At 43.3% G+C, this 22,233-nt stretch overlaps 1 protein-coding gene across 7 annotated transcripts in view; it reads right to left on the reverse strand.

The window, feature by feature from the left end:
- STK31 (serine/threonine kinase 31) overlaps nucleotides 1-18,266 on the reverse strand; it is an 89,895-nt gene extending 71,629 nt beyond the window's left edge. For 6 of the 7 annotated variants that reach the window (XR_002093700.2, XM_019498053.2, XM_019498049.2 and 3 more), the window contains exons 1-6: nucleotides 18,165-18,266; nucleotides 17,477-17,515; nucleotides 17,320-17,372; nucleotides 13,902-14,000; nucleotides 11,897-11,971; nucleotides 7,161-7,319 (exon numbers count right to left, since the gene is read on the reverse strand). Coding sequence is in view for 6 of the 7 variants with exons in the window: in XM_019498053.2 (XP_019353598.1) it covers nucleotides 7,161-7,319; nucleotides 11,897-11,971; nucleotides 13,902-14,000; nucleotides 17,320-17,372; nucleotides 17,477-17,504 (414 nt within the window). In the remaining variant the exon portion in view is untranslated. The other variant, XM_019498047.2, reaches the window with a different exon arrangement.
- Nucleotides 18,267-22,233: the final 3,967 nt, after the last annotated feature.

The raw sequence follows: 22,233 nt of genomic DNA on the forward strand, positions 1-22,233 counted from the left end.
ACCTCCGTTTTCTTGTGCAGGGACAGGGACTCCCCCACCGTGATTCAAGATGGACTCGAGGGGAATGCCTCAGGACCTAAGGTTGAGGAGGACCGGGTTAGAGTGCTACTGGAGGGCCTGGACATGTTCAAATCAGCAGGTCCAGATGCTCTCCACCCCAGGGTGTTGAGGGAGCTAGCAGGGGTTATTGCAGGGCCCTTGGCACGGCTTTACGAGCACTCGTGGTGCTCGGGCCAGGTGCCAGATGATTGGAAGCCAATGTGGTCCCCATCTTTGAAAAAGGGAGGAGGGAGGACCCAGGCAACTGTAGGCCCGTCAGTCTTACCTCAATCCTGGGGAAAACTCTTTGAGAAGATCATCAAGGAACACATCTGTGACAGGCTGGCATCAGGGATGATGCTCAAGGGCAACCAGCACAGTTTCATTAGGGGCAGGTTATGTCAGACCAACCTGATTGCCTTTTACGATCAGGTCACAAAAGCATTGGATGCAGGTGTCGCCGTGGATGTAGTCTTTCTGGACTTCAGCAAGGCCTTTGACACTGTATCCCATCCCATCCTCATTAAAAAACTAGGTGACTGTGGCATCAATGCCTACATGGTCAGATGGATTGCGAATTGGCTGAAGGGTCATACTCAGAGGGTGGTGGTGGATGGGTCATATTTGACCTGGGGGGAAGTGGGCAGTGGAGTCCCCCAGGGCTCAGTCCTTGGGCCCGCACTGTTCAATTTCTTTATCAGCAATTTGGACGACAGGGTGAAAAGCAAACTGTTCAAATTTGCTAATGATACCAAAATATGGGGAGAGGTGGGCACATTAGCAGGGAGGGAGAGACTGTGGAAAGACCTGGATAGGTTGCAGGGGTGGCTAAGAAAAACAGGATGCATTTCAATACAGACAAGTGCAGGGTGCTGCACTCGGGCAGTCGTAACCAGCAGCACACTTATAAGGTGGGAAACTCCCTTCTTGAGAGCACGGAGGCAGAAAGGGATCTTGGAGTCATTATTGACTCCAAGATGAACATGGGCTGACAATGCGAGGTCACAGTCGGCAGGGCTAACAGGACTTTATCGTGCATCCACAGGTGCATCTCAAGTAGGTCCAAGGAGATGGATCCTCCCCCTCTACGCGACACTGGTCAGGCCGCAGCTGGAGTACTGTGTCCACTTCTGGACACCCCACTTCAAGAGGGATGTGGACAACGTTGAGAGGGTCCAGAGGAGGGCCACCCGCATGATCCCGGGACTGCAGGGCAGACCCTACAATGAGAGGCTACAGGACCTGAACCTGTTCAGCCTTCACAAGAGAAGGCTGAGGGGGAACCTGGTGACCGTCTATAAACTCACTAGGGGAGAACCAGAAGGGTTTGGGGGAGATCTTGTTTCCCCTAGCACCCCCTGGGATAACAAGGAATAATGGCCACAAGTTGTTGGAGAGTAGGTTTAGATTAGACATCCTTAGGAACTACTTCACAGTTAGGGCGGCTAGGATCTGGAACCAACTTCCAAGGGAAGTGGTGCTGGCTCCTATCCTGGGGGTCTTTAAGAAGCGGCTTGATGCCTACCTGGCTGGGGTCACTTGAGCCCAGTTTTCTTCCTGCCCAGGCAGAGGGTTGGACCTGAAGATCTGCAAGGTCCCTTCCAACCCTACTTCTATGATTCTATGACCCCCAAGCCCCTTTCATTTATAGTGCTAACCAGCATAGCACTGCCGAGCCTGTAAGGATGCTGCAGGTTTTTCTTCCAAAGGTGGAGAACCTTGTATTTTTCAGTGTTAAACACCATTAGGTTCTCGTCCACCCATTTCCTGAGCCTTTCAATGATAAATGAATTATTACATAATCAAACACTACATTAAATCTAAAAGTTGAAGCATCACTTAGTCATAAAAAATAGGAAATGCCAGAACTGAAGTTTCCCTTTCCTTGGATGCTTTTGTTGGAGTTGTTTTTTTCCTGGAGGAGGAGAGGGTGGTGAAAACATCTTCAGACCAAACAGAACACAAGCACAAGAAATTAAAGTTCAAACAACTGCATTTTGACAAAGCCATCTGTAAACAGTTAGTTATAATGGATCCTGTTAGGCAACCCTAACAGAGTGGTTACCCACCACAACTATAGCATCAACCTAGGCTAGGTACACACATTCAAAAAACCCAAGGCAGAATCAATCTAAGTTGCATGGTTTTCTGTAAGTGGCATAGTTTAGATCTGTAGCAAACAAAACATTTTCCCTTTGCCGGGGGAGGGGCGGGGGGGGGGACAAGTCTTAAGACCAGGTTCCATCATTTTTAAACCAGTCTAAGGGTGCTGAACTTCTGTTCTGTTATAGGTACAGACCAGCTTTGTATACCAAACTGATGCTGTTATGGGTATAGACCAGTTTCCAATCACTTATGAGTAAATGTGTAATGTCTGTACCTGGCCCGAAACAACCAATTCTCTTCTGTACCATTCATTATAAACAGGAAGCAAATTCACATTTGTTGCTGGTAAGAGGGTAAGTATTTTTCTAGCCCTGTCCTTTCAACCTGCATTTATTCTACCTAAATTTACTGATTTATTTTCTGTAGCACCAATCACCGTGGTATTGGAACAAATCACAAACTTAGATGGATTTATCAGTGCCCTTGTAATTTAGGAATATACTTTTTCCTTTAAAGATGAAGAGAGAGCCATGTTATTTGTTCAAGGCCACAGAGAATATGTAGGCGATCCTGGAAAAAACACCCAAAAAACTAGTACAGCGTACTCCTAAAACAACAAGATCACCCTCCTCCTTTTTGCCGAGGCAGGTTCTCAATTAGTTAAGATGGCCATTTTAGTTTTTAAAAGTAAATGGCAAGAGATCAGACTACGTTCCAAGTATCCCACAATGCCCATAGCCTTGGTGAATAACCAGAGATGCAAGTTTTCTGAAAAATTTTGAATTGGAAATTTTTTCCAGAAATTTTTCAAAGCCCTAAACAGAGCGTGATCTGATTTAGCATGTTTATTTGACTTATATTTAATAAACAAAACTAAAAAAGTACCCCTGCGTAAATTTTAGGTCCCAATAGCCACAAGTATTTGAACTGAAATATAGGATTAGGAAAAAAATTAAATACAGAACACTTAATCTGTTTTAAATGTTATATTCAAACAAATTCAAAGCTTTATGTGGAAAGAAATTATTTTTATTGAAATACTTGTAAAAATAAAGGCAATAGCATGTACATCCTTACACTGCCTGTTTAAGGAAAAAAAACAAAGGTACTGAAAACTGTTGACACTCATTTTAGCACACCCAAATAACTGTGCATGATATACCATGCCCTGATATTCCATCCACTCATCTTTCAACAGAGTTTAACTCTCTTCTACTGAGGTCATTGCAGCACCTCTAGTTTCACTGTCACTAGCTGTAGAATCACTTGCACTAATATTAGTTCCATTTCAGAATCAGATTGAGGCAAATCTGATTCAGAACTACTTGAACCACATTCTCTTTCGCTAAAGGATGGTTTCACCGATGAGTCTATGGGCAAAGGCATCTTATCATCACTGCATCTTCCTCACTAATTGTGCTTCTAACCAATTCTCCAGAAGCAAGAGATTAAGATTGTCATAACCCAATGAGTTTGGTGCCTCGGCACTATGGAATTTTCTTGACACACGAGAGCCTCTTGCACAGCGAGGGTTTTTGCTGCATAAAGAACCCGCGTGCAGGAGAGAGTTCCCGCCACTTTGCAGCTGTCTTTGCAGGATGCATTCTCTTTGCAGCACAGAAATGCACGGTGCAAAGAGTTCCTGCCATTCGGATGCAAATTCGTGCCCCGCAATTGGCTAGTGCCAAATTATTCACATGTGGCGGCCGGTATTTGGCTTGCTGGCCTTTTAAAAACTAGCGCGACTTCCGCCCAAGTCGAAGAGCTTTGAGCACGCTGCAGAGTGCCTCTTAGAGATCCGACTTGCAGCTAGCTGATCGATAGACTGATCACCTATCGATCCTTCTTCCCGTCGCCAAACGCAGTCCCAGACGTACTCTTTTCCCGCCGGCTTGAATTACGGACGAGTTTACTGGCATTGGCCTCGCCAGCTGGAGCAACTCACACTGTTGTCCAGACGACCGAACCGTTTCTGTTGCAGCCACCCGCGACGTAAGTAAAGTTTTTTGCAACCATTAAGCCTTGTCAGCCTCTCTATTCACCAGCCAGCCCTGACGAACAAGTAATTTCTGAATCACCTTGAGTCGGTTCAGCCCGGCCGAGACAAAGATATAGAAACAAGCTTAGAGATAGATTCATTTGTTAATCTAGTCCTCTTTTTTGTCCTGATTGAGCTGAAAGCCTTCCAGTTCCATTCACAAGAAGCTGCTGTTGGTGGAATGCTTAGGATCCTTACAGCAATCCTGGACAACAGTCAGATATTACAGTATCCCTTCCAACATGTGAGAGGAGACACATTCTCTGCTGCCTGCCAAATGATGTCTTTGCTCCAAAACTTTTCTTTTGCACAGTACTAGGCAATGTCTGTCATCAAGGCTATTTCGTTGATGTTGGGGACATTCTTAAGCTACTTCCATAACTGTATTGAGAGTACATAATTCATCTTCTCATAAATGCTGTCCTCCATGTTGAGGATCCAAAAGGTTTTGCTCTCATCCAGTTCATCTTGGCAGCAAACTCAGATCTCTTAGTAAACATCTATTTTACTACTTTTTTGGATAGAGGTGAAGGCAGCAAAAAGTGTAATTAGATATTCATTCAGTTGTCTGAATATCTCTGGAATATTGAAGGAGATGCACCAAACCTTTTAAAGTTTCTTGATAGCCACTGAAACTCATAGTAGCAAACTGAATGCTCTTTGAACTCAAACCCAGAACACACCATTGCCGAGAATCTGCTTTCAAATGTTCACGAGAATAATCTGGGATACTGTGTCATCTACTGAAGTACAATGCAAACAGTTCTTTGTGCGCAGCAAACTATATAAACACTTTGTAGCCGAGCCCCATCTAGTTTCTGCTGGCAATAGAAGTGCACTTTCCTTCCCCTGCTTCTCTTTCTGTAATTTCTTCAAAGTCTAATTGGCAGCCTGATGATTGCTGAATAGCTTCACATTTGCTTTGCAGTTTGCCGATATTGTCTTCATTGTATTCACACTTTCTATGTCCTTTGCCAGAAGATCCAACTCATGAGCAAGGCAGCCGAATACTATTAAACAAGGATACTTTGCCTTTAATATTTGCCATGCAGCTTTCATCTTACTCACATTATCAGTTACAAAAACTTGTATCCTAGAGGAACCTGCACTTTCAATCTCTTCACTCAGTAATTTGTCTATGTATTCATCTGCATGATGAGAAAATTTGGTAGAAACTGCTTTCAGGAATACTGGTTCAGGTGTTGCTAACATAATGTTCAGTAAAGAATTTCCTTGTATATCAGTCCATCCATCTGACATCCGAGTTGGTGATTCTGCTTGACCAATCCTGTGAATAACCATTGTTTGAACTCTGTCATAGTCTCAAAGAGAGAATGTGATAAGCAATAATGTGACAGTAACTTATATGATGGGCAAATTAGTTTGTAACATTCTTTCCAGTATTGATTTTCACTTATGGAAAGAGGCGTACCACTTGCAAATATAGCTTGAGTTAATGTCTCATCTGCTTTTTCTTGATCTACTTTTGACTTTTTGTCCACAAAGCTTGATGGTCTTGAACAGCTACTCATGGTGGATTGTATATCTGGTGACAGTGATCTTGAAATTGAGGATCCTGCTGCTTCTTCCCCCAGACTTGACAGCTCAACATTTTCATTTTCCATTTTTTGCAAATCTGCTATTTCACTTGAGCTACCAAGTTCCTGCAACAAAAGGGGGGAAAAGATTTTTATTTTAGCCTATTCTAGTCTGGCCTCATCCATCAGAAGCAGCAGCAGCAGGGAGCTTGCTTCCCCACTTGCTGGTAGAAAGAACACTGCTGCTCAACTTGCTGCTGTTGCCCTAAGACTGCAGAGCCAAAGGGAAGTATAGTCTGGCCTCTGCCATCAGCCAGAGATCTGAGCTCACTCTGCCGGGTTGAAATATTTAACTATTATGATGTTGGGGGAGGGTTTTAATTATTATTAAGCTTAAGCCACTTCGGGTGCTAAGTGCAAGCAGAAAAGCAGGACACAAATATTTTATATAAACTAACAAACAAATAAATAATACTCCAGAGTTACATTAACAACTTTTAAAATTATAATATTTTAAAACAATATAGATGCTAGTGTATACTGTGTGCTATTTACAATATTAATTTGTTTACTTACATAGGATTCCTGAAGAAGACTTTTCTCAGATGATGGTGTTCCACCACTTCATTGTATTAGCTTTCTGTATATGGCTTGTACTCTTTCAGGACAGTTTCTACATGTTATTAAATGTTTCTTCATTCTTGTTGCATTGCTAGCATATTCCTGCCTGCAATATTTATATCTACCAACTTTCTTCCTTCCTTCAGTGACTTTAACTTCACTATAATGATGCCACACATTAGTTTTTTTTCTGATTAGGCATTATTATGGCTACTTGAAACTAAAAGCACTAAAAAACAAACACATCTTATGCAAACACTTCGAACTTCCCCAACTTGAAAAGAAATGAGACACTGCTCTGTTTGCTGAACTGAAAGTGAAACAAACATTAATCACAGTTGTAGTTTTAGCTTTGCTTTCAGCTGCAGTCTGAGATTAAATAAGAATTTTAGCTTTGATTTTTGATCTGACCTGCACAGCCAATTAAGTGAATTCATAACTTGATTTCTAGTTTGGATTATTGCGCGAATGTATTTACCCTCCTGTTTACAAATCAATACAACATATATGTACTCTCTCACACACTTCCTCGGGATAATCACCTGAAAATCATTAGTTACAACTTTGAAACTGCCAAGCTTGCCTAATATTGTATTAACATCCATTCATTGTTACTAATAAAGATTATGAAAATTAATTTTTAGAAATGGAAAATTTCCCATGGGGAAAAAAAAAAACTATTGGAAAATTTTATGCTCCACATCTCTGAGAGAAACTACATTTTCACCAGTCATCCTTCAGGAACTGCTACTGTGGATAGTTTGGCTTTATGTTACATAGTTCCTTACACAAATATTTATCAAAAGTCTTAAACTTACCTGGTCAAACTGGTTTAAGTCTTGATTAGGTGGAATCTGTAGTCCCCAAAATCTGTACTTTTTAGCCACTTCAGGAAATTGCAACTTCAACGGAATCTCAACTATATCTGACCGATTTAGAATCTCAGAATTTCCATAATCAATGTAGAATACTTGGCACTATGACAATAAAATATAAGTAAGTACAGAAGCTTAATTTTATTATAACCCTCTTACTGTAATATGTTAAGTCTTAGTAAAACATACAATATTTTGAATTATGTGTATTGTTCCATAAAGGACATCCTGCATCTGATCAAGGGCAATAGGTAATCACTTGTAAGAGGAAACCTACTAAGGAGCTCACCCTCAAAATTGACTGGATTACAAATACATCCTTAATTTACAAATAACAGTTTTCATCTCACAGTACTGTGCCACTCTTACAGTCCACATAATATGTTTTCAAACCCAAAACTGTTCCATTTTGTGCTTAAAAAATCCTGAGCACTTGTTATTCTCGACTCTTCTTCACAGCAGAAACTAATCACTGCTCACAACTCCATTTACTCCTCTAGTTGATTTAAGGCAGCATCTGCCTCCTCTTTCCAAATACAAATTTCCTTCATTCCAGAGCAACAAGGCTATAACCACAAGCTTTATGCCAGCTGTTCCCAAACTGTGGGTCACAACCCCAAATGGGATCACAACATCAGCAGTTGGAGTCACAAAATTTTTGCTCCCACAGCTGGATGCGGGGCTGCAACGGGGCTGAACCAGCTCCAGGCAGGAGCCACCTCTGCAGCCCAGCGGATGGGACCCTAAACTTCTGAGTCACAGGGTTGCACAGAGTCACAGAAGAGGAAGAAGCGCTGCACCATCACGGCCAAAGTGATGCACGGCAGTGGTGCGGAGTTGTGCCCCAACTACTATTGAGCGGGCAGCAGGCACCTCCAACTTGACGGCAATGGTAGTGTAGCGCTCTCCCATCCCAGGTCCCACTCACTTGGCTGTGGAGGCCTGTAACTGGTGGCCCTTTCCAGCGCCATCTTCCTAGTACTCCGCGCCTTGCATGGGGCGCCCTTGGATCCTTCTTTAGGGTTCTTAGGTCCCACCCTATACTTTCCTGCCACGTCCTGATGGAAATTATGATGACGTTCTTGCGAGCGGGAGGCTGCCTTTTGTACTGCCCCAATGCCAGGGGGCGCTATCTGCGGCTCCACTTCCTCCCCTACACCACAGTCCACGCCTCACCAATGTAATGGACGTTATTCTGTCCCTCTCTCTGTCCTCACGCCCTCTCTGGCACTCAGGCTCTCCGCAGCCCTGTCTCTCTCTCCATGCCCACTCTGGGCTCAATAACGTAGCCCTCTCTCAGGGCCCTCTCAGCAGCGCTGTCCTCCTCTGGGGCTCTTCTACACTGCTGCCCTCTCTCGGGGCTCTTCTACACTGCTGCCCCCCTCTCCGGGGCTCACCACGTTTGTACTGGGGCTCCTCAATAACGCCCCCTTCTCTGGGGCTCCTCAGTAATGCTGCCCCCTCTCTGGAGCTCACCACGCCCACACTGGGACTCCTTAGCAACGCCTCCTTCTCTAGGGCTTCTCAACTGCCCCTCCTCTGGGGCTGGGGTATGTGCACCCCCAATGCTGCACCCTTGCTGGCGCTGGGGTTCCCCACACTAGTGTGAGTCCCCTATGAGGCCTCCTCCAACCCCTAACAGCCTCACCCAAACCACCGGTTTAACAAATAGCAACACAAACACAAGCCTCTTGGCTATAACGTAAACAGAAGCCGCCCAACCATAACAACGTTCAATCCTACCAGAGATCCTTTCTCTCTCCGCAGTATCAGAACAAGGCTAAGAGCTCCCTCCTCCTTGGCTGCCAGTAGGGAACTGCCAGCCTGGCCTCAACCCCTGGGCTTTATAAGGGAGCCCGGCCCTGCCCCTTTCAATCAGCTGACCAGCAGCAGGTGCGATCTCTTGCTCCCTCCACTTGCCCTAGCAACCAACAGCTGGGCTCCTTATTCACTGCTAGGGCACCTTCCCTAGCAGTTTTCCTTAGGAGCAGGGCACCTAAGTGTTCTGTGACAAGGCCCCAGGGGGAGGGCAGCAGGGCAGGGAGCCCCAAGCCCACAGCAAGCAGCCTGCTTCCCTCCCACCCCCCTATGGGCTCTGCTCCGACCGTGCCATCCACAGCAGAAGGGATGGGGGGAAGCAGAAGTTGGGCTCTGCTCTGCTCTTGCTGCATCAGCTGCTGCCTCCCACACGTAGCAACCAGGGCTTGGGTGCTGCTGGGGTGGGGTCAAGGGACTGTAGGCCCTGACTCTAGGGCACCTGGGGGGAGTGGGGAGCTGGAGATTGGGAGGGAGAAGCACTGGGAGGGCCAGGGGGCTGTGGGAACACTTGGAGGGGTGGAGGACTGCAGGTTGGGAGTGTGGGGCCACAATGATGAAATGTGGTCATGCTGAGGAAAAGTTCGGGAAGCACTGCTTTATGCACTATTAGTAAGCACCATAGTTTTGTTATTTGACAGAAAAATGTTACATGAAAGAGGACCAGGAAGATGCCAGTACGAAATGCATTAAGTGTCTGTCCTCAAAAACAGAAAAGGCCTCTGTCATAAGCATTAAGGGGTTTGTCCTAATGCCTTGGTTAGTGAAGATAAGGGTTGGGGGCCAGCAAATTTTAAGTCAGGATAGCCTTTAAAAATACATACTAACTGTTCATTAACCCAATTCAGTCCATTCAATACAATTCTCACAGTGGATGCTTCGGGTTTTATGGCCTAATCCAGAATGATTACAAGTGAGCCTAAAAAGTAAGAATGTTTGGAGTCTCAAAGTTCTATGATTCTAGTACAGTTATGTTAGTTTCTCAGTAGATCTACAAAGTTATTTTAACATAAAAGCAGATTCAGTCTTACTAGACACCTAAGTTTTTGAATAGCAAGCTAATTCTTTTCAGGAAATGTAATATCCCTTATTTTCACACACATAACACACACTTTTACCCCCAAAATCAGTCCCTCCAAAAATCAAGGTCTATATCTTAAGTGAGAAAACCGATTTTTCTGCCCACAATGGAACTCCTGCCACTGACTCTTATCTGAAACCAAATGCCCAACAGCATCAGTGGAATTTCTTTTCAGGAAGCTGAGGGAGTCAATCGATTAAATGATTCACTGTTCTTCATTCCACAGGTGTTAACAGTCTTTCCTTTTTAATGGTCTTGATGTTTTACTGATCAAACTGACCTTCCTACTGGCAATTTTGCTGTCTGCTAACTACTCCTGGTGTCTCTCCTCTTGAAGAATTTCTCTCTCCATCTCTGTTCTACGTAAGGAAATATTGTTTTTGGGAAGGCAGAATAAAAAGAAGGTGTGCATTTTATCCTGGGTCATGTTGTACAAGAAAAAATATGGTATATTAAATAAAGACATTTCAGCTGAGATTTCCAAAGCACTCAACATTCACTTAAATGATTTAAATTTCCATAGGAACAATTATTTCAAAAGAAGCGGTGATAACACAAAAGTGATTGCATCTGAAAATCCCATCCAAAAATTGTGTAATATCTTCATTTGCTTGCCCTCAAATAACTAAGAAGCTCCAACTGGAAACCTGTATTACACCTTGAGTTCTTTTTAAATGAAGAGGTCATTTAGGAAACATACACATTTTCTCTCTAAGCTTAAACTTTTTAATGCTAAAATAATTTGACACTGATAACTTTCCAGATTTAAAGCTAGCTATGAGATGACACAGGAAAACATGGGAGAAGGGGGAGAGAATCAGACTGTCTTCATACAGCAGATGAGAAATCCAAGGAATGTTCAAAGGCAATCAGACACTTCAGACTCCGCTCTCTCGTGCTTGTCTTGCAGCCTAGGAGCTTCACTCAGGCCAAATGAAGAATATAAATATCAGCAATTTCAATTTAGCAATTATTACTAATACTACCATTTTCTCCCCTCAGCACTAGAATAATAGATAATTAAGGTTGGAAAGGACCTCAGGAGTTCATCTAGTCCAACCCCCTGCTCAGAGCAGGACCATCCCCAAATAAATCATTCTAGCCAAATCTTTGGCAAGCCAGGCCTTAAAAACCTCCAAAGATAGAAATTCCACTACCTCTCTAGGTAACCCATTTCAGGGCTTCACTACCATACTCCTAGTGAGAAAGTTTTTCCTAATATCCAACCTAAACCTCCTTTGTTGCAACCTGAGGCCATTGCTTCTTGTTCTATCATCTGTCACCACTGAGAACAGTCTAGCTCCATCCTCTTAGGATTTAACAACAGCCTTCAACTACCTGAAGTGTGGTTCCATTCTCAGTTGTCTCTTCTCCAGACTAAACCTCAATTCCTCAGCCTCTCCTCAGAAATCATGTGTCCCAGCCCCAGAACCATTTTTGCTGCCTTGATAAAGATCATCTAGTCTAACCAGGGAATCAAACCTGCGACTTTGGTATTATTAACACCACACTAACTAACTGAGACAAACAGCAATCTCTATTGCCAGATACCATTTCAGAAACGTAAGAAAAGATATCACTTGGAAAAGATAGGCACTCCCAAATTATGCAAATAAAAATATATTATTTTAATGCATGCTATTCACTAATTCATGTTAGAAAACACTAATTCATGTTTAGAAAAATAAGCCTCAGATGCAGAGTGTTCTTTTGTTTCCACAAATACGTATTCAGAAGTTAAATAGTACAGAATTATAATGTATGTATAATGTATAGGTCCTGCCTTTTCATCACTGATCACTTGCTGTATTTTACATCTGTACCAGCATTTATCTTCAGAAAAACAGCCTCCGTAGATCTGTTTAACAGAAAAAAAGTAGTATTGTGTAAGTGTAAGTGAATCTCAAGATGATGCAATCCATTACAAACCTTATTTTACAGTATACATTTTGGTTATTTGCACAATACTGAAGCAGACTGACATTCCTCCTAACTCAGTATTGTCTCATCTACTAGCACATGCCAAATACTTACAAAATAATACGTTGCACAGCTTAGATGTGTTATCTCGAAGAAAATTTTGGCAAAGACAACATCACAAAACATTTTTTGCATTGGATTCATAAAGATTTGCTCTTTCTGCTGCACTGCAACCATTTTACTGATAATGTAATACATCCATAACACCACAGATTTCTGGAGGATTTTTCCTAATTAAATTGAAAAAGGTAAGGCTCTGGTCATAAAAACTTTCCTGCACGCAAAAACAAATCAGGATCCTATCTGCCATTCAAGGTGCAAGACAATTTGCTACACGTCAGGGACAAATGAGCTACCCAAAGCATTCTAATCAGTGAGGGTACAGATGTGCAAAGCTAAAGCAGCACTTCAAAAATGACACTCCAAAAGAACATCTTTGAAGTGCTTTCTGGAACATCTATACATGCCAATGGTCTTCCAGCATCCCAGTGCCTTGCTCCTCCCCCCCTCCCCACAAGAGCAGTGGCACAAATAGAAAAGTCCTGTAAGTAGAAGAACCCTGTTCATTCAATGTACCAGGAACCTCCAGATCAAAGACCAGAAGGCACCCTCTTGTGGGAGAATAGTACTTCACAACTATCTTGAACTGCTTGGTAGGGAAACCACCTACACTGCACTGACTTCTAAACACTCTGGGATTCAGAGTACTTGGCCAAAGTAAGATGCCTTAAGCTTAGCCAGCATATACATATAAAACAAAAACATTTCACTATTCCTCTGTCTGCATACTTAATTAGTAAAATATTTTAGAAAAGTACACAACTGGCATTTCTATCAGTGAGTTTAACTGACAATTTGTTCAGTGTGCACAGGACAGTGCACAATCCTTCAAGAGCCTGCATGCTCTTACAGAACCATTTTTTGAAAACTAGTATAATTCTGTAACTAAGGCTGCTTACAGATGAGAACCCCCGCCCCACAAAAAACAGTGCTTTATTTGAAGCTCAGCATGCCTTCACATCAAGTGCAGCACATGCCCAGAAGAGGCATCAGCTATTAGATAAAAGCACCAAGAATCCCCACTGAAGCACCCAATATATACAGATGCTGGGAAGCAGGGTCAAACTAATGTGATGTCTTTTCTGGTAAATGCTGTTTTCTGGGTTTTCTTCCGCATCTGTCAGCAGCCTAAAAGACTATCAACATGCCTATTAGATGAAGAGACATAGTTAAGATTTAATTTGTAACCATCACTGTGGTATTTCCTAGCTGTCTTGGATAACTGTGTAACCCAAATATTTACAAATTATGCATCTCTTAATAGCTTTTTAATGGAATTAAATTTAAAGCTAAGAAAGAGTCAGTACCCCAACACAAAACAAGTATTGCCCCCGAAGTATATCCAGGGTGTATTTTTGTTTGTTTTAACTGAGAATAAAGACCAGAAATATAAAAAAAGCAAGAAAATACTTAAGAATTTAGTTATATCAAATATTCTACTACTATAGAGTCTCCCTTACTCACGTTTGGCTCTTTTTCCCTACCATCTCCCACCTCTCCCATTCTACCTTTTGTTTTCCTAATTTCCAATGTACATCTCACTGACATTGTCACACTTTCAGCTTCTTTCATTCCTTTGAGTCTCAGAGACTCCCTATGCCTGAAGAAGAGTGACTGCACCCGAAGTTTGCAAAGAACTTTTTTCCAACTACTCAGCTGGTCTAATAAAATATAGCACATCTACCCAAAGAACTTGCCTGCTTTTTATGTTTAAGGAAAAAAAATTATCTCAATTACAAGCTACTAACCTTATTAAGATCAGGGTTGCCAAAAATTGAGTTTGCCTGAGGACACACTTCAGCCAGTACACAGCTTAATTTCAAGATGTCATCATTACTATTGATATTCTAAAAATATGAAGAGGTTAAAAAGCATTAGCTAGTATTGTTGTACCATTTTAAACACCTATTACCAAGGCAACCAGCTTTCAAGGAAAAAAATTCAGGACACTTCTGGACCACAAGAACAAATTCCAGTGCTGGTTAGGGTACCTGTCTTAGGGCACAGACAGAAGTTATATTTGTTGTACACTCAGCTCTTTGAAAGGGCTGAAAAGCCCTGCCACCCTGACATCAATGCAGAGCATTTTAAAAGTCCCTAATTGCATGACAAATCAACCCTCATTATATGGTGGTTCAAATGAAAACGCTCTAAAGAGGAGCACCTTTAACTTGTCTGATCAGATAGCTGGGCACACGCAGCCCAGGCCCACCCCTAGTGCCATCTGTACTATAGGAGGGAAGGACAAGAGAGATATTGGAAGGGAAAGGGAAGGACCTTTGACCATTTTAGGATTTTATATACTTATTTATTTTTCAAATTCAGAACAACAGTTCCATTTCAGGAACTCTCTGGAAAGACCACAGAAAAGCCTGTGAAAATCTGGGATTATTTCCTATTAACACAATCAAAAATCATCCAAATCATTGTCATCTCAGGACCATTGCAATGCCTTAACTTTCTCCCTTCCCAATTCTAAATTGTATTTACATTTGCCCTCAATTTCTTTCAAATACTAGTAAACGGGGCCAGGAACCAAATCCAAGAGAAATAAATAATTCTAGAAGAATATTAGCCTGAAAAATTATTTAACAGGCCAATCATTTTTAGAGTCTGTAAAACTACACAAAAGATCTTATTACAATTTGTAAAAAGAAAAAAAATCACCACCACAGTATTTGAATCCTAACATAAAGACAACAGAAACATGCATTTAGCACTTTTCCTTTTCCAGTGTTAGGCGAAAAGATGACAACTTGTATGTAACTTGCTTTCTGACATGCAAGGCTTGTTTAAGTTTGGTTCAATGCAAACAATTTTGCTTTTAATTACATGGTTTTGATCAAATTGTGTAACTATGGATGAATTACAGTAGCTGGAACACTTACTATATTTTGTATTTAACCTTCCTTTTATTAAGGCAAATATACAAAAAAAAACCATTCCGACACTGGACTAAGACATACAAATTGCATGAGGTTTGAGTTATTACATATTTACAAAAGACATGGTATACAACAATTCTTATAAACTTATCATCTGTACTATCAATATAAACAGAACATTATTTTTTAAACCATGTGGCTAGAAACACTGGCTCACTGGCTAGCAAATATCTCTCTCTGCTGGAACTGCCTTTACCTCTTTATAATAAAAGAAAATAAGGAAAAAAACATATCTAGATTATGTTTGGTCTGCTTAATATACCTGCAGTACTGTTTTGGTTCTTGCATGTTCTTTTATACATTGTTTGGCTAAAGTTGACAATTTAGTAAAGCCCCCTCCCCTCATAACTTCCCCCAATCCATTTCCCTCCCACTTGGATCCCCAAGCAATCCTTATTTTTGTGCCATTTACCCATTTCCCTCAACTGTTTACCTTTTGCTTTTCGCTTTAGAAATGTCTTTATTTTCCATTTTCCTAATTTCAGTCCCAACATTATTGCTTTTAATCTTTATTTTCCCCCCTTGAGATATTCCCTCTTCCATTTTTTCTTTTAATCTCCATCTAACTATTATTCACTCCCAGACAGATCCTCTTGAATAGCCCTAATTTTGTAGCTTCTCCCAGTCTCCTTGCCCTTATACTTTGACATATTCTTTCCCCCAAGCTTAAAGAGTCTGACATGCAGTATTATTCAGTATATGGTATTATGGTGGTGTTGCTTCTCATTGTCCATGTCAGACTCCAGCTGAGATTCTACAGTGGTTTCCATTTAGTTTCTCAATAAGTTAAGACCTTCTTTTTCCTCCTTTAAAATGTACTGATGTTCTTGATGTTCAAAAGGAAAACCCCACCTGTATCTTGCATTACTTCTCTGAGGAATGCTGTATTTTAATTCAGTTCCTTCATTCTCCCTAAAATTGCTTGTGATGGGCCTTGAAACACTTGTATTTTATATCCTCCCAGAGTAGGAATAGAAGTCTTTCTAGCCTTCTTCAGAATCTGCTGTTTTAAAAAACAGAGCAAATGCAGTATTGTCTCTTGGTTCGTTTGAACAGAGTACAAAGAGAGCTATGTGCTCTATCTACATGGGCTGTTGTCTTTGTTTTCAGCTGTAGGAAGGAATAGAATACCTGTTTTAAGTATTTGGCCAGATCTCCCTTCTCCCCACCTTATGGGAGTCCTCTTATTCTTATATTATTTCTTCTCTCACAGTTTTCTATATCAGACAAGGTTCTTCACTTCTCTCTGCAAGCTCCCCTGTTTTTCTCATAGTTGTAATTTATTTTGCAGATTTACTGCTGATTGCAGGTTTCCCTCCACCTTTTTCTCCAGGTCTGTGAACCTGTCCCCATTTCTTTTATCTCTTCTTCTATTTTACTAAACTCTGCCTCCATAAAGGATTTTAAAGCTCTGATTTCTAAGGTTAACTCACCAAAGTCCTCTTTGGTCAAGTGGGCTGTCTCTTTCTCTGCTCTGCCTCTTCTGTAGCCCCTATACACTGTTCTGAATGAAGATTTCCAAGTAGCTTTTCCAATTTGGTCCCCTTACATGAAGTACACATTCTACAAACATGGGAAATTCTTGCAAGGGTCAAGGATCAGCAGTATTTGTGGAATGTGCCATCTCTCCCATACAGGTCTAGAATCAGGTAGCCATCTGCTCTCATGATGTTATATGACCCTACCCATTATATTTTATTTATTATAGCCTGTATAAAGATTAGGTGATTATACAGAGAAAGTTGTTATACAAAGGAAAGTGAAACTGGCCATAAAGTTGTCAGATAACCAAAAAATAGTCTTTATGTATGTTAAGTACTACTTGTAACAATACACGTATGTATTTCACTCCTCCCCCACGTGCACACACACTTCTATCATTTAAAATTAGGTAAAAAATAGACAACTCGCACCAAATGGTTATTAAAAACAGTACCAAAACTCCCATAATGACAATGCTTTTTGTTCTATTACTTTTATTTTATTAGAATGTTACACATTCTCATGTAAAAACCCTTGAAGAAGCACCATGATCAACTTTCCAGACTATTCCTGATCCAAGACCTAAAATTTTAACCTTCAAAATTTCATGTACGACCTGCTACATAATGCCTGCTCGGGTATTTTAATCTTTTGTGTTAGTACACTACTGACACTTCTGGAGGAAATAAGGTAACACACCTTAATCAGATCATCTTATTCAAAAGTCTGTTTACTTTACCTGTGCCCAAAATGTTACAGCATCTTCCACATGACAGCCTACCACATGTTCAACTAAGGCAAAAGAGAAGAGATTTTAAACCATTCTGAATTTCAAAGAGATTACCTTGTTTTCAAAAAGAAAACATACAAACAAGCAACCTATGATCTTTGAGTACCTTTGCTGTATCCCAAGTCTTCTTCCATAGCTACAGAACCTGAAACATTACATCAAAGCATGTATAATTAAACTTAACAATAAGAGAAAGGTAGTTTGCCATGTTAGTCTGAAGTGCATTAGAAGACAGGGCAGGGTGGCACACTAGTGCAACTATAACCACCCAAGCAAGGAAGCTTGTATATGCACTTGGGGGCCAGTTCCCTCTTTGATGTACTTGGGCAAGGCAAGGTGTGCATTGGCATCCAACCTAGGGTCTGAAGCCACTTCCCAGCCATAGCAGTAGGCAGCACCTGGGAAGGTCCCAATCAAAGGCAGGGCTGCTCTGCCTAGAGAAGCGGGGCTGACCTGGAAGAGCCCTACAGAGGCAGAATCATCCCCGCCCAGCCCGTCCCGCACAAACCCACCGGCCAACCCCAGCAAAACGACCCAGCCCAGCCCGCCCGATTCGCACCGGGAAACGCCAGCTCGGGGCGGGGCGGGGCGGGGCGGCCGGGACTAGACGAGCCCCTAGCGGGCTCGGGAGAAACCAACGGGGACGTCCCGGGGCCGCCCCTCCCTTGCAGGCAAACACTGCTGCTGCGGGGGCGAGGACAGGGGCTGCCCTCCCGCGTGGCTGTGGCGGCGGCCGCACGGGGCAGACTCTCCGCCGGCGTAGGCCCCGCGAGCGCGCCACCGCTCCAGCTCACCGCTCCGCGCACGTACTCCCGCCTACCCACGCGCCAGAGGCGGCGGCGGGAAACTGGGAGGCAGCGGGCGCGCATGCGCAGGGCAACACCTTCCCACCTCCCTACTGCAGGTGGCGAGGCCGCAGCCCGTGCGTGCGCATACGACACACCCCGCGCTGCAGCAGAAGGGGCGGGGATCATGGTGCCGCCTTCGCGCTGTTGATTTTGAAATAGGGCTGTATTTGCAATCGTGCATTGCAGCCCCCTTTCACCCAGCGGGTTTCCCCTGCGCTGCCGAGGCAGAGAAACCGCGCGTGCCCTGCCACTGTCACTGCCCCTGCCCCTGCCCGTTAGCTGCTGTGTTGGGCCCAGGGCCGGGTGTCCTTCACCTGCTTGGGACTTCCGACGCAGCGCAGCACGACAACCCCACCTGACCAGACCAGGGCCGGATTACTGCATAGACAAAGTAGGCATATGCTTAGGGCTGTAAGTGAAGAAGGGGCCCATATTCATTTACATATTATATTTTTTTTAGTTTCAAAAGTAATATAAATAGACTATTAATTAGAGGTCTACAAGTTTGTTTGCCGAGAGCCCACTAAAGGGTTAATCTAGCCCTGCTCCGGACCAGGGCTGTCTCAGCTCCTTGCCAGCCCTGTGTCTCACTCTGTCCATAAGCTGCTTGCAAAGCCAGCTCCTAGGTCTCTTCCATGGGTGCAGAGCCGACCCTAACAGGGTGTGGGGCCTGGGGCAAATAAGCCTGTGTGGGGCCCCTTTAACACTGCACGCAGAGCCATGGGACTCGTGCAAAGGCAGGGCATGACTGCTGCAGCAGTGAAATTTGGCACCTGGGGCCAAGCAGATCCTAAACGCCCGGAGAAGCCACTCTTCAGCTTATGCAAAGCTGACGGCGGGGAGGGGATGGGTGGCAAGCAGCCAGGCACTTCCACACTGCGGGGCTGAGCCACCAGCTCCAGGTGGGCCCTGCAGGAAAGGCCATGACTGCTCTGCCCAGCTCCACAGGGCCCAGGGCAGTCACCCCAATTTGCCCTACCCAAGGGACAGCTCTGCATGGATGGAGATAGATTTTGAAAGTGGGGTGCTGATGGTATGGTGTTATCTGCACACTTAGCACATATTTCTCTCCAGGTAAAAAGAAACTGGACATTCTTGTGCTCTTTGGGCGCAGGGCTGTATTATTCAGGTTAGCATCAAAGCAAAAACAAAATATCATTTCACTGGAATGAGTTTAATACTCTGCAGGGCTGTGAAATGGGAGCTAGATTACCAGGAGCAGATATCAGATAGCAAGTTTACATAAGGAAGGCTAGCTTGAGTAGTGGAACACAAAGACCATTAAAAAGGAAAGAGGGCCATTAACACCCATGGAATGAATTTAGAAGGAATCGGAGAGATTTGATAATGACCCACAAAGTCAATGGACAGTTTCACTGCTGGCTGAACAGAAATGTTGCTGCCACTGCCAGGCAGTTGTTTTTAAACTATGGGTGATCCAGGAATCAAAGCAAGTGCAACTGCACCAGTCTACCTACCCTGGGTCTTAACACAGCCAAATTGGGCAATGCAATGACAAACACTTAAGACCACGGCTATAACAGAGTACCCTGCTAGCACATTGTTTCATACAACTGTAATTTCTTTTAAAAGTCAGCTATTATTTACACCTTAAAAACCTCATAGTTTTCTTCCATGCACAGAGCTAGGATTTTGAACTCGGGGGGGGGGGGGGGGGGGGGGTGTGCCCAAATGCTGTCATGTTATCTTTGCAGATAACACAACACTTATTTTTCTCCAGCTAAAGAGAAACGAGAAGCTTTACTAGTATAATGGGCCTAGTGCTATATTATTCAGTGTATAATCAAAGCAAGAATAAATCTAATTGAAATGTGCACTAATTTACTAGGTTATATATTCAGTTTAAAAAGCCACAACAAACTGAACAAAAAATAGTCAAGATAGTCAAAACATATTGTTTTGTTAGTCCTGCAGTCATTACAGTTAAATATACATCTCCTATTCAGATTCATAAAATAAAATCTAGTCATCTCAAGAATCTTGACAGTGTGTCCAATACTTCACTGTCAGTCATTTCTACACGACTTAATAGTAAGTGTAGATTTTTAGCCAGAACTGAAAATAGAAGAGAGATTACCACTGAACCCCCCGGATTCATCCCTGTTCTCTCCCCATGTCTTTATCTTGGATAATACTTTAAGAGAGAGAAAAGCATAGCATATTCTAGTCATATAAAAATGTAAACATCAAAAATGACCAGACAATAGGCTGATGAGTTGGTTCCTGTTTCTGAAATGTGAGAAACAGCTGAGCTCCTAGATCAGGGGTGGGCAAAATACAGCTCGTGGGCTGCATCCAGCCCACGGAGGGACTTTGGTGGGTCCCTTGCTGCAACCTGGCCCATGCACCAGCTAGACGGTGGTGAGTCCCACCACCCCTGGGCACACAGCAGGGCTTTGGCAGCTCTGCAGCTGGACTGCATTTCTAGGTAGCCCAGGCAATGGTGGCTCCTTCCAGCTACAGCCACCACTGGCCCAGCCCCATGGTACTGGTGGGGTACAGTCTACACAGCCCCGACCCCAGCCCACCCTGCGCCCGCTCTGGACTCACCCTGGCTGGAGTGGACCAGCTCCAGACCAACCAGGACCCACTTACATAGCCCTGACTCCAGCCTGCCCTGTGCCTGCTCCGGATTGCCCACGAACACTGAACAGTGGCAATGACCGAGCAGAAGCTGCTGCTGGGAGTGGGAGAAAAGCAGCTGCCTCCCTACACCACTGCTGGGCCCTTCTTGCTTCAGCCACCCAGAGCCCATGCCTGTCATCACCGCTGCTTCCAAGCCACCCAGCAGATCAGTGGTGGCAGTAGAAAGGAGCCGTAGGGGAGCCTGGGTGCAGGCTCCAGATAGCTGCAGCAAAAAGGGCCCAGTAGTGGTAAAGAGGAGGCAGCTGCTTTTCCTCCCACACCTTGGAGCAGCTTCTGCCCAGCCACCACTCCTGCTGCTCAGCGTGGGCAGGCAGTCTGGAGGAGGTGCAGGGTGGGACAGGGTTGGGGCTGTGCACACGGGTTCCAGCTGGTCCGTTCTGGGCAGGGCAAGTCCAGAGTGGGTGTGGGGTGGGCCAGGGTTGGAGCTAAGACTGGGTTGGGGCCAGGACTGGCACCCAGCTGTTGCAGTGCACTAGTGGCGGTGGCAGGTAGGCGCCGCAGGGCACGTGGGCACCAAGCTGTTGCCAGGGGAGGAAGGGTGCTGACCAGCCCTTAACAGCACCCCAGAATTGCCTATGTGGTCTGCAGGCCCTGATAATTGACCACCCCCATCCTAGATAAATAGTATTCTTTTACTTTCTTTTCCTGATGTCATTTAAACTATTTCCATACATCTGATTTCTCTTAATCTAACTGACATATATTTTATATGTTCATCTGATTTATAATGTTGCTGCTTTTATCTTCTAAATTTCAAATAAAAAATAATTTTCAAGTATTCACAAGTCTGAAAACATAGCACAGAGTACACGAAGCTGTGTACCTATGGATATGTGAACTTATTTTTAAATGTTGGCATTATGCAAGAAGTTGACTTACCTAATGAATAAATCCACATGCTGCATAGCCACTTAGGAGCATAGCACCATGCAGAGCTCCACTATGTGTGCTGTCGTAGGTTATAGATATTTTATTAGCGGCAAAGGCCCAATGTTAGTATCTCTGTACTGATTTGTTTAAAAATGGGTCACTTTAAGATTTTGGATATATAGAAACCTGATCTGTTCTTTTAAACGAATCTACTGGAATTTAGCCTTGTATTATATAAAGTCCTGGTATATTTTAATTGCTGTAACATTAAAATTTAATATGTTTTAAAGTACATTTTATCACTGTCCTAATGAACATTCTGAAGAGAACTGACAGGAACTCTAAAAATATATAGACCCCAATCTTGCAAATAATTGCAGAGGCACAACTTGCTTTTGAAAAGGGACAGTGTCAGCATGAAAACAATAATTCAAAGGAGATACTAGCAAGAAGTGATATCATGAATCAGATGCATACC

Source organism: Alligator mississippiensis, chromosome 5, assembly GCF_030867095.1.
Source record: "Alligator mississippiensis isolate rAllMis1 chromosome 5, rAllMis1, whole genome shotgun sequence".
NCBI lineage: Eukaryota > Metazoa > Chordata > Crocodylia > Alligatoridae > Alligator > Alligator mississippiensis.